Source organism: Colobus angolensis, unplaced genomic scaffold (genome assembly GCF_000951035.1).
Source record: "Colobus angolensis palliatus isolate OR3802 unplaced genomic scaffold, Cang.pa_1.0 Scaffold246, whole genome shotgun sequence".
Taxonomy (NCBI): domain Eukaryota; kingdom Metazoa; phylum Chordata; class Mammalia; order Primates; family Cercopithecidae; genus Colobus; species Colobus angolensis.
In genome coordinates this window covers 235998-255775 of record NW_012115666.1, presented here as the reverse complement: position 1 = coordinate 255775, position 19778 = coordinate 235998, and the positions used below count along the sequence as shown (strand labels likewise).

Below are 19778 nucleotides of genomic sequence, written 5' to 3'. Positions count from 1 at the left end.
TTTTTCCTGTTAGTCATTAGGTCTCTATTATGGTCCACTAGTAGGAAGAAACACTATTAAGGAAGGGCGAAAGGCCTCTTCGACAGGCCTGACAGCTTTACTGTGTGCATAAGCCTGCTTGGTCAGATGTGCTCAGGTTTCCATCCAGAGAGGCTGCAAACCCACCTGCAGCACCTCGCACCTGGCTCGCGTCCCTGAGTCCCCATGCCGTGCCCTCCCAGGTGTGTGAGGCCCTGGCTCAGCTCACACAGCACCAGCACTTCCACCACTACCGCCCTCTGGAAATCTGCTCACCACATTCGCTCTCGGCTTCGAGTGCTGTTGACCATCTAAGAAACTGTATCACAGAGCGGGGGCCAGGGGGACCTGCAGTCAGCTCATTGTGAGGCAGGCGTTCAGTTGCAGCACAGTGACCTGCAACACCCCATCGGGTCACTCAGGACACGCGCCTCATGCAGAGGGAGGAGGCGTCTCGTGGGGCTGTGCTGTGTTCTGCTGCCCATGCCCCCTTAGCCATGGTCCGTTCTTTGACTTCAAAGTAGATTACTGTGCAAGATGCAAACGCGCATGTGCCCTTCCAGGACGAGTCTGAAAACAGTGCTCAGAAAAAGGACGGAGGGAGAGCAGTGTGGCACGAGCTGGGGATGGTCGGACAGGTGGGTGGGAGGTCCTTCTCCCGTCCTCTGTGTCCGTGTTCTGCAGTCCACTTAGATGACTGACATAGTGAGGAGTAGAGATGCAAAGCACCTTGCTGCGGAGCTTCCTCCAAATCCTAAGTGAAAGGGGCTTGTTCCCATTTAGAGTTCTGAATTTCTGGGGGCGGGCTCTCACCCTGTCTCAGTTTAGGATTTTCTTCTCTTCCATCCATTGGTACCTTTGTTTTTGGTGCCTAGATTTTTAAAAGAGTTGGGAAGTGGACTATTACAGCTATAAAATACAAAATACAAAAATATAAAATAATTTTATGTTTCATAAAATACAAAATATTGTTTTTTATTTTACCATTATCCTGTGGTCTTTTTCTCTAAAGGAGAAGTCAAGGAAAAGAACACTTTTTTTTTCTTTCTTTTTTTTTTTTTTTTTTTTGAAATGAGGTCTTGCTCTGTGGCTCAGGCTGGAGTGCAGTGGCGCAGTCAGGGCTCACTGTGGCTTCAAACTCCTGGGTTCCAGTGATCCTCTTGCCTCAGCCTCCCAAGTAGCTGGGACTACAGGCACATGTCTCCACACCCACCTGACTAATTTTTAACATTTATATTAGCAACAGTGTCTCAATACATTGTCCAGGCTGTCTCTAACTCCTGGCTTTTAGTGATCCTCCTACTTCGGCCTCCCAAAGCAGTGGGATTACAGGCGCAAGCCACTGCCCCTGGCCAGAATAGTCATCTTAAAGCCCTAGTTAAAGGACAACATCCCCCTTAGCACCCAGAATCCAGTGAAAAGTCCCCCCTCATCTTTATGTTGAAACAAAATACAGAGTAGTGCCTGAGAGCACAGACTGGAGGTCAGATGGCCTGGGATCCAACTCCACTTCCACCACGTTCTAGCTGGGTGAGCTAGCAAGTTGCTCAACAGCTCTGTGCCTCAGTGTCCCTGCTTGTCAAGTGGTTGAGTCTGCTGCGACCTCCCATGACCGTGATAAGGGTTGGATGAGTCAATGTAGATGATGTCCCTCGCACAGTGCCTACACACAGTAAGCACCACATGTTTCCTGCTATTGTTGGAATCCTGGAGAGCACTCTGGAACAGCTGTGAGGTGCAGCAGTGGCCCCTGTGGCTGGGCACCCTGAGTGTCATTTGTGATGACGGCCACCACTGAGTCCTCAGTGTGTGTGGTGGGCACTGTGATTTCAGAACATCCCCAAGGTTTACAGAGGGGAATGTTGCTGCAGGAAATCTGCTTTCAGAGAGGTGAGCAACATGCTAGTCAGTGCAGACCTGAGGTCCCGACCTCACCTGGAAGTACCCACTATCTGCTTTTAATCAGTGGGCTCGGGGGGCTCCAGGGCAGATTCCTGGCCAGGTGGGATGCATCCTTTCCACACTGGCTACTGTGCCTGTGCTGAGCCACCCTGCTTTGTAGTACGCAGGGATCGCCTTCCTGTGAGGCGGCCCGCCCAGGGTTCTAATTCCCTCAGAATCTTCTAGATGCTGTGTTCAAGGAGCCCCTGTAATTTGTTTTTCATTATCCCTTAGTGGGCTCTTAGCGTTAGCTCCTCATTAGCCAGAACAGGAGGAGTTGTCTGCCAAGCATTGCTAATCATGGTCTTTCTTCCTTGTGTATGAATATAAATCCCCATGCAAGTAACTGCTTGGCACCTGGACACACCTGGTACTGGAATTTGGTTATTGGAAATGATTGAGCTGTCGCAGCGGCTTCCTTGGAGAATGCATTGCTGAGGATTGTGGTGGGAGCCCGGGAGCAGGCAGTGCCTGCCGAGGACACCAGGAAGGGGACTGACCTGCAGTTCTAACTCAGGTCACCGGGAGGAGGAGACAGTGGGGTACAAGATGGGGGAGGGGAAGGGAAGAAGTCATTCATCCCCCAGAGCGCCTTAGGACCATTTTCCTTTCCATGTCATTTCTCCTCGATATTCCCCCGTGTTTCTCACTGGCTGCTGTTGGCAGTTTGGGTGACTGGGAGGTCCTGTCCTTGCAGGATGTCTCTTGTCCCTGGCCTCCAAGCATCTAACATGCTAGCGTTCCCTACAGCCATGTTGTGAAAACCAAAAGAATGCCTCCACACATTCTCCCTCAGCCCCTGCGGTGCTACCACACTCTCTGCAAGAACCACTGCAGGTTGATCCAAAGCGCAGTCCTGGGGAGAGGTCTGTATCTGGGACAGCTGAGGATGGTGGCCCTACATTGCCTGCCTTTTTATTTGGTTTCCAAATGGGCCAGTTGAGCAAAAGAAATACTTTCTATCTGTGCTCTCAGCTCTCATCAGTTGACATTGCCTAGGAATGTGTCTTTACACTATATTTGCTAGGGAAGCAATGGGATTTGGCATCTGGAAATAGAACCAAAATCATCCGGTTCTCCCACAGCAGTGGAAGATGTGCAGGGGAGAGGGACTGGCTGTTTTGATCACTGGACAGTTCAGGGGGCAGGAGCACGGAAGATGCCTGAGGCCAAGGCCAAAGCTCTTGGGGAAGAAGGAACCTGGGGCAGGGCTGAGCTGCATGGGATTGATTCTGACCCACTTCCACATTAAGTGAACCGGGGCAGTGGCGTGCAGGAGCCTGTGGTGCTGGCCCTGAGAGCCGAGCATGTCTTTCCAACCTGGTGACATCACATGGGGGTCTTGAAATCAGCCAGGGTGGGAGCGTTTGCACCACAGGAATCAGCAAATGCTAGAGATGAAGGCTTCTCCCTGCCAAAGGTTGCTGATAGGTTCATCATTGTCTTGGGGGTCCCTGAGAGCCACTGCCTGGCTGAAGATATCACCTTATCACAGAAGGAAGTTGTACCTTCTACTTCCTTGTGCTCAGTCAGTAACAAAGCCCCATGCAGCTGTCCAAACCTGCCTGAGGACTGTGCTGTTGCTCAGCCAAACCCAGTTCTCCTTCTAGAAGAAAGGAGGGACCCCTTCTATGGGAGAAGGATTGATCTAGATGTTATATCAACATCCATGTTTACTATAATCACTGCAAGTCCCATTCTTACCTGATTTTAAAATAAGAATTTCAAGGGGGTTGAAGAGTTGGCTTGTTTTTATTTTGTTTGGTCGTCCTTCTAATCAGATTCTCCGTAAACCTGAAATTAAAAGTAGGCTGGGTGCGGTGGCTCATGCATGTAATCCCAGCACTTTGGAAGGCTGAGATAGGCAGATCACTTGAGGTCAGTAGTTCAAGACCAACCTGGCCAACATGGTGAAACCCCGTCTCTACAAAAAAATTAAAATTAAAATACAAAAAAAAAAAAAATTAGCCAGGGATCATGCTGCATGCCTGTAGCCCCACCTACTCAGGAGGCTGAGGCAGTAGAATCGCTTGAACCCAGGAGGTGGAAGTTGTAGTGAGCTGAGATCATGCCACTGCATTCCAGCCTGGGTGACAGAGTAAGACTGTATCTCAAAAAAAAAAAGTAGTTTGCTTTTCCTAAACCTAAGACCCAACAGTGAAGAAAGGTGGCCAGGAATATTTTGAAAAATGAAAACAGTTTGGGAGTTGCCCAGACGGAAAAATTCACCATCTGTAAACTGCATTTGCGTAATTAAGAGTTGCTGCACCATCCCTGCAGTCTCCCTGTACCCTGCCATGTGGGCGGGGCCACATCACCTCTCAGTGCTCTTATCTGGCCTTCCCAGACCGGGAATGGTCTTCTCCATCAGCTTGCTAATGTTTAGTCCTCTTGTCTGATGAGAAAGTGAAAGCTAAGTTGCTGGGGAGAAACCAGTACTGGAAGAAAGAAAAGTAGAAATTAGGGGATGCACCAGGGCTTCAAAGAGCAATGCAGTTACCAAATAACATTCATTCACTCATGCACTGAAAAGGTATTTCCGGTGTCTACTGTAAGAGCTGTTCTGGGCACGGCAGAGACCACAGTGAACAAAATCGGCAGAACCCAGCCAGGAAACTGATAAGAAAAATGTGTAAGTCAGGTCAAGGGGTGGCAAACAATGGCCTACAACCGACCGCCTACTTCTGTAAATAAAGTTTTATTGAGACACAGCCACACACTCTTGTCTGTGGCTGGTGTTCATACATGGCAGAGTTGAGTTGCCACAGCGACCATCTGGCCCTCTACAGAAAGGGTTGCTGCCTCCTGGGGTAGGTGCCGTGCAGGGAACTGAAACAGGATGAAGTGAGATGAGAGGACGGTGGAGTCTGCTTTCACCTGGCTGATGAGGACCTCTCTGATGTGACACCAAAACCAAGACCTGAAAGGCAAGAAGGAAGCAGCCGGAGGAAGGGCTGGAGGAAGGCAGAGGAATAGGGAGTGCAAAGGGCTGGGCCGTGAAGGGTTGGAGGAGCTCAAGCATAAAACAACAAAAGGAGGGTAACTGGGCTAGGGCCAGAGCATGTGCCTGGGGGTGCAGGCAGAGAACAATGCCCACCATGACCGAGAGGTGGCACAGCTTTATAGACCTTACCCAGGGAGTGAGGAGATTGGGTTTGGGCCAAGGGCAGGCAGGTGTGAGATCTGCCTTAGGTTTAGGAATTCCCCCGGCTGCTCAGACTGGAGCCTCGGGGTCAGGACGGGGAGCAGAGGGACCTGATAGGAGGCGATCTTGGCAGCCAGGGGAGATGTGTGGGGCTTGGACTGGGGCTGTCCAGGCTCTGTTACTTAGTGAGCCTTGGGCAAGAATACCAGGGAGGCTCCTACTCCTGTGTAAATATTTAAAGGATGTGATTAGAGCTAATACAGGTAAATATACTCTATCCTACACACGCACACACACACCCTTATGACCACCGGGAAGGTTCTGAGTCAGAATTCTGCACTCCTTGGAGTTCGGTTCTGCCTCCTCCTCTCCCCTGCCTGGTCTTGCCCACACCCTGGATGCCCCGGGGTCTCCTGAGTACCCTCCAGCCACACCCACAGACCTAGGGGGCACACACTGGAGAGCACTTCAAGCCATGAGCCAAAAATGTCGGTGGCACCATAGTCCCCTCTCCTCTCCCCCAGAGGTGTTGGCTGCACATGGCTCCCGCCTGGCCCAGCCAGGGAGGGCCCAACAAGCCCAGGCTTTGTGCCAGCCGGGTCTCAGGTTTGTCTTGTAACTTGTGTTAGACACACACTGTGTAAGGACTGCTGAATTCCCCCTCCAAATAAATCAGTCTTCCTACCACCTTCTAGACCTGGCCGGGAGCCCCCTCTGGGTTGGAGACAGATCACTGGTGGATGAAAGCTGCTTTCCCAGGGAGAGGCCCCTGGGCCCCAACCTGTCCCTACCCACCATCCGGTAGTGAAATGTGAAAACGTGCCTCCACCAATGCAGGAGAGATTTCAGAAACTTTTATCCAGGATGACTGCATTAAATTCGGATGTGCTTAGATTCTCCAAGGTTCTTAGTGAGGATGAGAGGTCATCTTCCAGGATCAGCTGACATTTCCTTATAAAGGGAAATACCCGAGGATATTTTGCTTTTCTTGGCCTTTCAAGATGATGGTGAATTCTGCAAGTCTGGATCAGTGCAGTTTCCTAAAGACTTACTGAAGGGTGAGTGGGCCCATCTCAGCCAAGGCTGACAGCTCCTGGTGGAGGGGAAGGGGGTGCACCAAGGACAGGTGAGTCCCTCCACAGAAATACTTTACTCCAAAGGGTGCTGAACTCAGGAGGTGCCTTCTGAGTGGGATGCACTGTGAGGGGCCTTCCTTGGATGGTCCTCAGTGCTGTGGGGTTCACCTTCAGTGTGCATATCCCTGTCTATTCCTGTCTCCTCTGCTTCTGAGGAACCTGCCACCTCACTTTCAGTGTCAGCAGTGGGAGGAAGACCTGGTGGTGAGTTCTGGCTTTGCTCTGTCACCTTGGGCAAGTGTCTTGGCCTCTCTGAGCCTCGATTTCCTCATCTGAAAGGGAGGAAGATGGTATTAACCGTGAAGGTTCCTTGGAGGTTTTCATAGGGAATGTGAGTGAAGGCATAGCATGAGCTGGAAGGCGCCTTGCACGTGGAAGTTACTGCTGCAGACAGGAAACACATCTCAACTCCTCCTGCTGCCTCCTCCCTCCTTCTCCATTTTTTGGGCTGGCCCATGAAACAGGCAAACAGATTGCCAGGAGCTTCTGACCCAGCATTGCCCTGCGTGGAATTTGAAGGAGTGAGCTGGACTCAATACGGGGAAGTCACAGGCGTAGCTTGCCCTCATACGCAGGAGCAAGTCAGCCTGCAGGTTCAGTCGCTTCTAGAAGCCTCTCACAGGGGCAGCGGTGTCTGTAGTTGACCATGGTTTGAGTCTGCTGAGAGTAGAAGGGCCTGTGGGACTCCTGCAGAAAGAATGAGCTTGCCCCAAGCTCAAAGTGTCAAGATCCACAGGCACGAAACAGAAAGAAAGATCTGCAGGCAGATTCATGGCACAGTTTCTTTACCAAAATGGGGGCACCCAGGATCCAGTGACTGGATTTAACCAGGAACAGTTTTCTGCCTTCTCCTGGTCTCAGATGAAGCAGACTCGGGCTGGTACCAAGAATCTCCGTGTGTGGGGAGTGCGTGTCAGGGAATAGCTGAGGAAGTTTCATCTACCCCTTGGAATGCTCACCTTGGAAGGTGACCACTGCTCAGCACAGTGGACGCATCTCAGGTGCTCATGCATGGCGTGGTGTGGTACAGCCTTGGACTCACAAGGAAGACCCAGGGCCGCTGTGGAAGGCTGGAGTAGGCTGGGAGGTGGAATTGCTCCAGGGATGGTGGCAGCCCAGCAGCATAGGCGCACCTGCTGCATGTGGCACTGGGGAGAATTCAGAGCCCCATTCCTTCCAGCTAACAGGTGCCACCCCCAGTGAGTAACTCATAATAGAATCTGTCCAGCTTTTTTGCTGATTCAGGTAATCAGTCAGGGACATTGCTGTCAAGACCCCCAGCCCTTTCCTTTCCCTGTGGTGCTCTGTCTCTGAACCTGTTGGGATTTGAGGTCGGAAGAAGACACCAGAGTAAGGACCACCTCATGTTCCACAGATCATCGTTCGGTACTGTGACCTCCACCCCAGCTGCCCCAGCATTTTACAACAAGCCTTGTGTCATGCTCCCTTGACCCTCATAAAGTAGAATTTGTAGACAGGGGTGTACCTACTACACAGATAGTTTCAAAAGATCAGTAGCATGCCCTGACTGTAATATAACAGAGACCTTGGGAGCATGCGCGTAGTGAAATATGCTGGATGTCAGTATGCATGTGCTAGGACACAGGCAGGAGGAGACTGGGAAACCCGGCCGGTCCCTGCACCCACCCGCAGGGTCAGTGAGTGCAACCCCCACAGACGCCCATGGACACTGGAGGGCTGGGATAGCAGCTCCAGCGCCACAGCAGCGTGCTGAGTTGATGTCCAGAAATCGGAGACAGCACTCAGGAAAGATAAAAGGAAAAAAAGCAAAGTGTAATTGTTTGCCAGTCTGTAAAATAGCAGCATTCGTGGATGACTCAGTATATATTAAGTACTGCCCCCAAAACCCTCTGGATGATGTGTAAGATGTAGTTAAGTTCTCAGCTCAGATGATTTTAAACAGGCTTTTCCTCTATATAAATGCTCATCAGATGTTCAGAAGTCAGGGGACCCAGGAGAATTCTTCGCTGTGAGGGGCATTTTGTTACACAGTGTCCGAACACCCAGCCAGCTGCAGGAGCATCCCCTCGACCTTGTGGGAACGAAAATGCCACCTCAGATTTCCACAGTGCCCACCAGGGGTCAGTATAGTTCCTGTTGAGGAAGTCTGGTCCTGGCTTAGGAATGGAAAATGGAGATAGGAAAATCAAAGCCTTCAGGAGAGTTATGTGTGAGTTTGTAGGAATGCAGTTGTAACAGCAAAAGTAACACTGGCTTTTGCTGCTGGAAGAGATCAGCAGTAAGTGAGCACCTCCCAGGATTTAGAACTGAAGGAATGGTCCCGCCAGGTATAGATCACCAAGAGATACCCTTGCGTGGGTCCCTCTGAGTTCTGTCATTTATATGACACTGGTTTATGGAGATTCTACACCTGCCGGGGCTGGGAATTCCGTCTGTCCCCGCAGATGGGCTCCTGGTCTAGAAGGGCAGAGCACCCCATAATTACACACTGGGAGGTCACCCTGGAGAGGCACACATTGTGGGAAGAAGCTTCCAGGAGGAGATGGCAGTCAAGACAGGTTTTGTGGGTTTGTGGGAACTGCAGGTTAAAGCAGAGGGGTCCTCCTGGGTAAGGGTGAGGAAGAGGCCTCAGGCTGCACCTCACGGCTCCAAACAGGTCCTCGTTAGGGAGCAGGGCAGGAGTGGCGGGGAAGAGATGGTGGCCTGTGAGGGGGTGTGACACCAGGGTGGCATGGTCAGTGCCACATCACGTAAGTCTTGAGTAGGTTCCCTTGGGTGCACTGAACACCTTGCCTACACTATCCTGTTAAAAGCTCTTATTTGGTATTAGATGTGAAATCATTCACATGTCTGTGTCTCCCCAAGACCATGGATCTGGGCTGAGTCTGGATTTTCCTGTTGTCAGCACTGCGCTTAGCACAGGGCTGGGGGGCCCTCCCTAAGTGAATGAAGGAGTGAGTAAGTAGAGAACTATTTTGTTCTGTGGAGCCTCCTGCTTCTCCCTATGGGATGGAAAAAGAAGAAAGTAATGAGGATATTGTGTTTCCAGCCCCCTCTGCAGCATGGAGCTTGTACCTTGGAGTGCCCCTTCTCTCATCCTTTTGTCCCGTTGCTGCCCTAAAGGATCCAGACCCCTCCACACAGAAAGGGACTGATGCTCTAGCTGGTTAGACAGGGCTGATCCTATTTCATGATTAAATTGAAGGTTTCTAACTTTCTCGGTCTCCTGGCTTTCCGTTTTCTTTCAGCCTCTTAATTGATTAGGGTGAATTTTTGATTATATTTTTTATTTTATGTGTTTGGTAATGTATTAATTTTTTTTTTTTTTTTTTGAGGTGGAGTCTGGCTCTGTCGCCCGGGCTGGAGTGCAGTCGTGCGATCTTGGCTCACTGCAAGCTCCGCCTCCCGGGTTCACACCATTCTCCTGCCTCAGCCTCCCGAGTATCTGGGACTACAGGCGCCCGCCACCACGCCCGTCTAATTTTTTTGTAATTTTAGTAGATACAGGGTTTCACCACTTTAGCCAGGATGGTGTCGATCTCCTGACCTCGTGATCCACCCACCTTGGCCTCCCAAAGTGCTGGGATTACAGGTGTGAGCCACCGCACCCGATTTGTTATAGGTCTGTTCCTAGGCTTCTTAGGTTGCCATGTGGTTGAAACCAAAAGTGATGGTAGATATTTTTAATATTCACATACAGGTGACATTGCCATGAAGTTAAATCAAAAGTGCTAGTAGGTAGTTAACAGTAAAATAAAGTTCCTATTCCAAACCTACAGTTATGAAGTGGACATTTGGGCCATCCAATTATGTTTTTCTGATAAATTTCTAAATAAAGTATGGGGGTTCCCCCCCCAAAAAAATTGAAGGCTTCATAATTGCTCCACCCATCTTGTCATGCATCAGAATGCAATGGAAATAGGCAAATTCTTAGAGACAGAAAACATCTCTGTGGTTGCCAGGGGCTGAGCAAACAGGATTGGCAGGTGAATGCTCACGGGCACAAAGCTTCCTTTTGGGGTGACACAAATGTTCTGGAAGGAGACAGTAGTGATGGTCTGCAGCACTGAAAATGCACTAAAGGCCTCTGATTCTCACACTGGAAAATGGTTACTTTGATGTTATGTGAATCTTACCTGAATTTTCAACGTTTTCATTGGTGATAGAAATAAACATACCGCCAGGCGCACTGGCTCACACCTGTAATCCCAGCACTTTGGGAGGCTAAGGTGGGCGGATCACCTGAGGTCGGGGGTTTGACACCAGCCTGACCAACATGGAGAAACCCCGTCTCTACTAAAAATACAAAATTAACCAGGCATGGTGGCGCATGCCTGTAATCCCAGGTACTCGGGAGGCTGAAGCAGGAGAATTGCTTGAACCCGGGAGGCAGAGGTTGCGGTGAGCTGAGATCACGCCATTGCACTCCAGCCTGGACAACAAGAGTGAAATTCCGTCTCAAAAAAAAAAAAAAAAAAGAGAGAGAAACTTATCCTCAGCATGGGTAAAAACTGCACACTGGGGATTAGGAACCTTGAGAATCATTATTTGCCTCTTTCCTGTCACTCACTGACTCTTTCTCATCCGTGCTCAGGATACGCACCGAGGACTCTTCATCCAGCAGCTCCGACCCACACAGAACCTGCAGCCAAGAATTAAGCTCAAGCTGTTTGGCCACTCGGGATCCGGGAAAACCACCCTTGTAGAATCTCTCAAGTGTGGGCTGCTGAGGAGCTTTTTCAGAAGGCGTCGGCCCAGACTGTCTTCCACCAACTCCAGCAGGTTCCCACCTTCACCCCTGGCTTCTAAGCCCACAGGTAGGAACGTCCACGCTGGCCCCTGTCTCTCCAGCAGGTGTTGGCTTCTACCCTCTCTCCTCTCAAGGTCTAGCGGGGAAGGCAGTTGTGTTTGGGTCACTTGGCCTGTACTGGATCCTGTGGCCTTAGTGGGTTTCAGGTCCAGGGTGGCTGGCGGCCTTGTGTGTGCTGCCTGTTGTCCAGTAATAGCAAACTGACTTGGCAGTAGCAAAACCAGGGCCTCACTGAAATCACAGCCACAGACACAAAGGTCCATCCTCATAAATGTGCAAACTGCAGAATTTGCACAGTCAGCTTTGGGGACACAATTGCACATTGCATTGCATTCTACTCAGGGGCTCTGGCCTTAGAGACTAAAAGAGCTCAAACTCAGACAGTCCAAGCATAGCCCAGATCAAATACCAGCCCAAGAAGGGTCCTCACCCCTTATCCTTCTTTCTGGAGTGCTACAGGCAGACCCAGTGTTGTAGATACATGGAGCTACAAAAAGGGATTTCTAGGAAGCACCATCCGCTCAGTTCAAGGTTGGATAGGGGTTTCCAGAGGCTCCTTAGTGGTTTTCAGGGATGCTCTCTCTGGTCACATCCACCCACCTTGGGAAGCTTTGCTGCCTTCTGGGCCTGCCACAGACAGGGTTATTGATTCACATTAGGGGGCTGTCAGGAAACACCTGGCAGTGAGCAAGAGAAAACGATGCAATCTTGGGTGTGATTCCAACTGAATCCTCCTCTAGACAGAGCCAGTTAGTTTGTGGAAAAATAAGAGACCTTCGAAGAGTTTCCTAAACCAGGACAGTTTTGTGCTTTGTGCCTTGATTCATTCTCTGTATATGATGTCACAGAAGAGCCAGGTCTGTTCCCCATGTGGACACCAAATGTGTTAAAGTCTGTGTTTCTCTTACATCCCCTCAGTGAGGGGGGATGTTAGGGGCCATGGGTAGCTGTGGAGAGTTGGCTGAGATTTATATGCCCTTTTCAACTTCTGGTCTCTGAACACAGCTATAGAATTGAAATGAGGAGAAGAAAGAATAACCAAAACAGAGTTATAATTTGTATTATTATATTGCTGATACATATGTCAATATTATAGAGCACTTTGTGCCAGGAACTGGGAGAAGTATGGTCTGAATGACACCTCATTTAGTCCACGTGACAGCTTCCGGGGTGTTTTTACCGCTGTTTCACTGCAGCCTTGAGGGGTCAGTTGGCTTCCTGAGGCACACAGGTGGAAAATCCCAGAACATCTGGTGCCTGAGCCAGTGTTTGTCAATGACACCCTGCATAAGGAATTCACGGGCACACCTTTCCATTTTCCGGTGTGATTTCTTTTTTTTTTGAGATGGAGTCTCGCTCTGTCACCCAGGCTGGAGTGCAGTGGCGTGATCTCGGCTCACTGCAACCTCCGCCTCCCGGGTTCAAGCGATTCTCCTGCCTCAGCCTCCCGAGTAGCTGGGACTACAGGCACGTGCCACTATTCCTGACTAACTTTTGTATTTTTAGTAGAGGTGGGGTTTCACCATATTGTCCAGGCTGGTCTCAAACTCCTGACCTTGTGATCCACCGGCCTTGGCCTCCCGAAGTGCTGGGATTATAGGCGTGAGCCACCACACCCAGCCTCCGGTGTGATTTCTGCTCTAGTTTGAGGATTTAAGTGGGATTCAGTTGCTCTCTTAGAGGGAGGCAGCCCACTCCTGCTGTGGTTAAGGTCACTGCAACCTGAACCTCTGTGGTTGGGAGGGTGGGATACGAGAGACAGAGAGAGAGGGGGGGGTTATGAGGTCATGATCTGGAAAGTTTGCAAGGCCTAAGTGGGTGTGCAGATGATACCCAGGAGTGCCTATTGTGGAGTCCTGGGAGGGGGCGATGTCACCTGTGGCTCTGCCCTTGGCCTCAGACGTGAGGTATCCATGGCCTCGCTTCTGCTCAGTATCTGTGTCTGGCCTTTGCAGCGGGTTCCTGGTGAAGGGTGTCTCAGGGTGACCCTTTTTCTGCATGCCCCACTGTGGGGACAGCATCTTTAGCCAGAGCTCAGGGAGGGGGTCCTGGCGTGGGGACAGAAGCCCCTCTGCATGAGAGCCCTGAGGTGTAGTCACGCCAGCTGCTTTCAGCCCAGCCATGGCGTCTGGGGAGGAGGCGGCCATCCTGGTCCCTGGGCCCCCACAGTCAGCACAGCCTGCCCCCGGTGGAGGAAGTGTGCGCTGGTGGGTGCCCCTGAAGCCTGGTGGCTGAGGGATCTCTGGGTGGGAGGCACAGCTCGGCAGCTGGAGTTGGAGGTGGATGAGACAGAGAGGATGCCCCTATCCCTGAACTGGGCGGGTCGCCAGGCACTTGCTGCCCTCACAGCTTGTACGTCAGCATCAGACAATGCCCCGGAAATGCAGAGCAGGGCACAAGCACAGGACACCGCGAGGGCAGCCTGGGGGGATTGGACTCTGGCAGAGGGTATGTGTGCTGGGAGCCGACGGAGCAGCATGGCTTTGTTAGACACCCAAGGAACTGCCACCCCTGAGCGTGCCTCCAGGGACTGGGCCTGGTTCCTGAAGCAGCACCACTGTCACCTACTAGGGATACTGCTGGTGCCTGGCAGGCCGTGCTGGGGTCTCTTTTAGGCCAGGGCTCCGGTGACCTCTCCTAGAATTGTCAGGCCCTTTTCCCTTCAATGGGAGAGATACCTGCATGGCGACATTTATATCATAAGACAGCAAGAAGTTTGCTTTTAGAATTTTGGTCCCTTGCGACTGCCGTTCTCTTGCAAACGCAGGAGGCCAAGGCTGAGCTCCCAGCCAGGAGACAGGACGGGGTGCTCTTGAAGTTGTCTGTTGCACACATCACTGAGCTGTGGGGACACTGAGGGTTGTGGCTGTTGAGCTGTGGGAAGGAAAACATTCAAGGTCATAGGAGGCATGAATGTCCAGGAAGAGCATTTGAAGAGGCCATTCCTATTCCCGCGGAGAGGAGCCTGCAGAAGGAATTCCCAGTGACCCAGTGAAGTGGGTCTCCTGGGTGTCGCCACGTTACACCACCAGGGGGCAGTATTAACAAAAATGATTTCCCGGGATTTCAGTGCTTCCCCATGAAATTATTGTTTTCATAACACCTTGTACAAAGCCTGTCCTAACCTTTTATCCTCCCAACGAAAACTGCCACCGAGGAGCAGGAATGACTGCCGTTTACCAGCGTCTGCTCTCCTCATTAAGCACACGGCCACATGCCACTTAAACAAGGCTTGTTCCTGACAGGCAGTCACCCAGACACAGATTCCAGGTCACAGGGAAATGGACAGACCCATTCTTGGGCAACCCCACAGCTTTTGTCAGACTGAAATTAACAATATGCAGAGAAATACACTGAAATGGCAGCTATGTTGACATCAAAGCTTAACATCATTTTGCTTTTGTTTTCTATTTACATTCCTATCTGCCAACTTTCCTACAGAAATATAACATGCGTTTGTGTTTTTAAGAATAAATCTTGCCCTCCAAGTGCCCTTTCTCCTTTCCCTGCACCTAACTCTGCCCTTAGGATCCACTTTTCTTCTCCTCATCCCCTCCGTTGGATACCCCCATTATCCATGTCCAAAGTCTCAACTCTGTGGTCTTTAAGTAAGGGATTACCTTGGTGTTTGGACCGTCTGTTTTAAAGTCAGATACCCAGGTGAAATGGTCACTTCTTTAGTGCCTTGCAATGTCTGTTGTATTAATTGTAAACCAACGATACTGCAGTTAAGATCAATGAACCCCTTCTCCAATGCAATTCATTCACCAAGTTCTTACAGAGCACCCTCCGTGGGCCCTGGGTCACAGTCCTGACCAGAAAGGCAGCTTCTGCCTGCACAAGCCTGGTAGGAGAGATGGGGAGAGGGTCAGGCCAATGAGTAACCGAGACAGTGAGGAAGCACAGGCTCTATGCCCAAACGCAGGGGACCCAGACTCTGTTGTTCAGCTCCCCTACGACACCCACAAGTTCACCATTGTTTGCATAATGTTTCCTTTAAACTGACTCACTTTTTAAAATGTACTGAAGTACATTGATTTGAAAAAACAGTTAATATCCCTATCATAAATGGGAACCCAGTACCACTGCCATAAGTAAAAAGAAATGCAGTGAACAGCAACCAATGTGAATAAAATCCAGCTGTACGCTGATGCCCACACCCTCTTTATTAAAGGGGTAAATGAGCAGGCGTGGAGGAAATGCTAAAATCGGAAGGCCTCAAGCAGAGACTTGCTGCAAGTACAACTGAAATGCCTTCAAGGGAATTTCAGAAAGGAGGAGCTTTCACAGAGTGTGATGCAGCGTTATTTAATGCCATGGCCTGCTACTGTGTGAAATCATTTTCCATTTCACTGCAATAATAATCTTATGTGCAAGAGAGAGAAGTCGCTCAGCGGGAGGTGGAGGCAGACAGAGACTGCGAGTATCAGAGAAGTAGCAGGAAGTGACAAGGGAAGAAACCCGACCTCCGTCCTCCCGCCCTCTCCACAGCCTCCCCTTGACTGACCCTAAATCACATGGCAGGCCAGCCTAGAGACACAGTCCCTAGGACCAGCCACCCAGGCACAGGGCGGGGCAGAAAAGGGTTGTGGGGAGGTGGAGCCAGCAGAAAAGCCCACAGTCTTCCTGGGAACACTGCTGCTCTGCGCGTGTGAGGGCAGACACACTCAGCCTGAAGCCAGAGTTGGGGTGGGGACAGAGGCGTGCTCCAGATAAGGAAACCTCAAGGTCAGCCTAGGGGGGAGAGAGGCGCACGCTGCCCCCTGCGAGTACTCATGTGATCCTTTCTGTGCTGCAGTCTCAGTGAGCATCAACAACCTGTACCCAGGCTGCGAGAACGTGAGTGTGAGGAGCCGCAGCATGATGTTCGAGCCGGGCCTTACCAAAGGGATGCTCGAGGTGTTCGTGGCCCCGACCCACCACCCACACTGCTCGGCTGATGACCAGTCCACCAAGGCCATCGACATCCAGAATGCCTATTTGAATGGTATGCCCTGCCTGCCCCAAGGGAAGGACCTCAGGTTTCCCTTTGACAGGGCTTACAGCCAGTCATCCCTAATGGGAGCTTGTCCTGGGCTCTATCTGTCACTTCCAGAAGGAAATCCAACACAGACTGATATTCAGAGTGAGCCAGGATTGAAGCGTGGCTGGCTATTATCCCTAAACAGTAAAACTAAACACTCGGCTATTGTCAGCACCTAGTAAAGCACTTGGCATACAGTAGGTGCTTGATAAATGACTGTTGAGTAAGTTAATAATATTTGTACATGTTTATGGGGTACATGTGAAAATTCGCTGCATATATAGAATGTGTATGTAATAATCAAGTCAGATTATGTGAGGTATCCCTCACTTGGAGTTTTTATCATTTCTATGTGTTGGGAACATTTCAAGTCCTGTCTTCCAGCTATTTTGAAAAATACAACGCATTGTTAACTATAGTCACCCTATTCTGCTGTTGAACATTAGGACGTATTCCTTCTATCTACTGTATGTTTGTACCCATTAACCAACCTCTCTCCATTCCCCCTACCCGCCCCGCACACACACACAGCCTTCCCAGTCTCTGGTATCTATCATTCTACCCTCTACCTCCATAAAATCAACTTTTTTAGCTCCCACATGTGAATGAGAATATGCAGTATTTATCTTTCTGTGCCTGGGTTATTTGACTTAACATAATGTCCTCCAGTTCTATCCATGTTGCTGCAAATGACGTAATTTCATTCTGTTTTATGTCCAAGTATAAATAGTATTCTGTTGTGTGTATACCACGTTTCTCTTATTCATTTGTTCCTTGATGGACACTTGGGTCAGTTCCATATCTTTGCTATTGTGAATAGTGCTGAAGTAAACATGGGTGTGCACTTTTCCCTTTGATATACTGATTTCCTTTCCTTTGGAAAAATACACAGTAGCGGAATTACTAGATCATGTGTTAGCTCAATTTTTAGTCTTTTTGAGAAATCTCTATACTGTTTTCCATAATAACTGTGCTAATGTATATTTCTACCGATATATAAGAATTCTCTTTGCTCTGCATCATTGCCAGCATCTGCTATTTTTTTTTTTTTGTCTTTTTAATAATAGTCATTCCGATTGGTATAAGAGGATGTCTCACTGTAGTTTTGATTTGCATTTCTTGGATGATTAGTGATATTGAACATTTTTCTCATTTACCTGTTGGCCGTTTGTATGTCTTCTTTTGAGAAATTTCTGTTCAGGTTCTTTGCCCATTTTTTGTTTTCCTTTCTTTATCAACTTGTGTTTTAGATTCAGGGGTCCCTGTGCAGATTTGTTACCTGGTTATACTGCATGATGCTGAGGTTTAGGGTACAAATGATCCTAGCACCCAGGTACTGAGCATAGTACCCAACGGTTTTTCAGCCCTTGCCTCCCTCTCTCCCACCCCCTCTAGTAGTCCCCAGTTTCTATTTTTGCCATGTTTACATCCATGAATACTGAATGTTTAGCACCCCCTTATAAGTGAGACCATGCAGTATTTGGTTTTCTGTTCTTGTGTTAATTCACTTAGGATAATAGCCTCCAGCTCCATTCATGTTGCTGCAAAGGACATGATTTTCTTCTTTTTTATGGCTTCGTAGTATTTCATGATGTATATGTACCACATTGTCTTTATCAGTCTGCCATTGATGGGCACCTAGGTTGACTCCACGTCGTTGCTGTTGTGAATAGTGCTGCAGTGAACATACGAGTGCATGTGTCTTTTTGGTGGAACAATTTGTCTCCTTTCGGATATATACCCAGAAAAGGGATTGCTGGGTCAAACGGTAGTTTTCTTTTTTGAAAAATCTCCAAACTTCTTTCCACAGTGGCTGAACTTATTTACATTCCCACAAACAATGTATAAGTGTTCCGTTTTCTTCACAACCTCACCAGCATCCCTTGTTTTTTTTGTTTTTTTGTATTTTTAATAATAGCCATTCTGATTGGTGTGAAATGGTATCTCGTTGTGGTTTCGATTTGCATTTCTCTGATGATTAGTGATGTTGAGCTTTTTTTCATATGTCTGTTGGCTACTTGTATGTCTCCTTTTGAAAAGTGTCTGTTCATGTCCTTTGCCCACTTTTTAATGGGATTATTTGGTTTTTGCTTGTTGAACTCTTATAAGATTCTAGATCTTAGATTATGCCTTTGTTGGATGCATAGTTTGTGAATATTTTCTCCCATTCTGTAGGTTATCTGCTTACTCTGTTGACAATTTCTTTTACTGTTCAGAAGCTCTTTAGTTAGGTCCTACCTGTCAATTTTTGTTTTTGTTGGCAATTGTTTTTGAGGACTTACCGAGAAATTCTTTCAAGGTCAGTATCCAAAATGGTGTTTCCTAGATTTTCTTCTAGGATTCTTATAGTTTGAGGTTTTACATTTACAGCTTTAATTCATCTTGAATTAATTTTTTTATATGGTGAAAGGTGGGAATCCAGTTTCATTCTTTTGCATATGGCTTGCCAGCTATCCCAGTGCCATTGATTGAATAGGGAGTCCTTTCCGTATTACCTAATTTTGTCAGCTTTGTCACAGATCAGGTGGCTGTAGGTGTGCAGGTTTATTTCTGGGTTCTCTATTCTGTTCCACTGGTCTATGTGTCTTGTTTTTGTACCAGTACCATGCTGTTTTGGTTACTGTAGACCTTTGCCCACTTTTTGATGGGACTGTTTGTTATTTTACTGTTTAGCTGTTTGAGTTCCCTGTGTATTCTGGATATTAATCCCTTGTCACATAAATAGTTTGCAAAATATTATCTCTCATTCTACAAATTGTCTCTTCACTCTGTTGTTTCCTTTGCTATGCAAAAACTGTTTAGTTTAATACACTCTAAGTTGTCTATTTTTGTTTTTATTACCTGTGCTTTTGAGGTTTTATCTACAATATTTTTGTAGGACCAATGTCCTGAAGCCTGTCTTCTTCTACTGGTTTTATAATTTAGGGCATACATATAAGTCTTTAATCCATCTTGAGTTGATTTTTGTATATGGTGAGAGACAGGGGTCCAGTTGCATTCTTCTGCGTATGGGTATTCATTTATTTACCCTGGTAAAGATTTATTTGTTTACCCAAGGTAAATAAATGCACCATTTATTTACAGGGGTGTTCTTTTCCCCAATATGTGTTCTTAGTGCCTCTGTCAAAAGTTATGTGTTCTTAGTGCCTCTGTCAAAAGTTATCCAGGCTGTGAATACCTGGATTTATTTCTGAGTTTTCTATTCTGTTCCATTGGTCTATGTGTCTGTTTTTATATCAATACCATGCTGTTTTGGTTATTATAGCCTTGCAGTGTGTTTTGAAGTCAAGTAGTGAGATGCCTCTAGCTTTGTTCTTTATTCTCAGGATTGCTTTGGCTATTTGGCCACTATTTTGTTTCTCTACAGATTTTCAGATTGTCTTTTCTATTTCTGTGAAAAATGACATTGGTATTTTGATAAGGATTGCATTGAATCTGTAGATTGCCTTGAGTAGTATGAGCATTGTCACAATGTTGATTCTTCCGATATATGACCACAGCATGTATTTGCATTTTGTTTGTGTCCTCTTTAATGTCTTTCATCTGTGTGCTTTTCTTTGTAGGGGTCTTTCACCTCCTTGGCTAAATTTGTTCCTGGGTATTTTATTTTTATTGCAGCTATTGTAAATGGAATTGCCGTCTTGATTTCTTTCTCAGCTAGTTCGTTATTGATGTATTAGAAAGGCTACTGGCTTTTGTAGGTTGATTTTGTATCCTGCAACT

The 19778-nt window shown here is 48.3% G+C and overlaps 1 protein-coding gene across 6 annotated transcripts in view; it reads left to right on the top strand.

The window, feature by feature from the left end:
* DAPK1 (death-associated protein kinase 1) overlaps nt 1–19778 on the top strand; it is a 214833-nt gene that overhangs the window by 176657 nt on the left and 18398 nt on the right. For all 6 annotated transcript variants that reach the window (XM_011945873.1, XM_011945872.1, XM_011945871.1 and 3 more), the window contains 2 exons: nt 10817–11039; nt 15831–16019. In XM_011945873.1, the coding sequence (XP_011801263.1) occupies nt 10817–11039; nt 15831–16019 (412 nt within the window). The remainder of the gene's footprint in view (nt 1–10816; nt 11040–15830; nt 16020–19778) is intronic.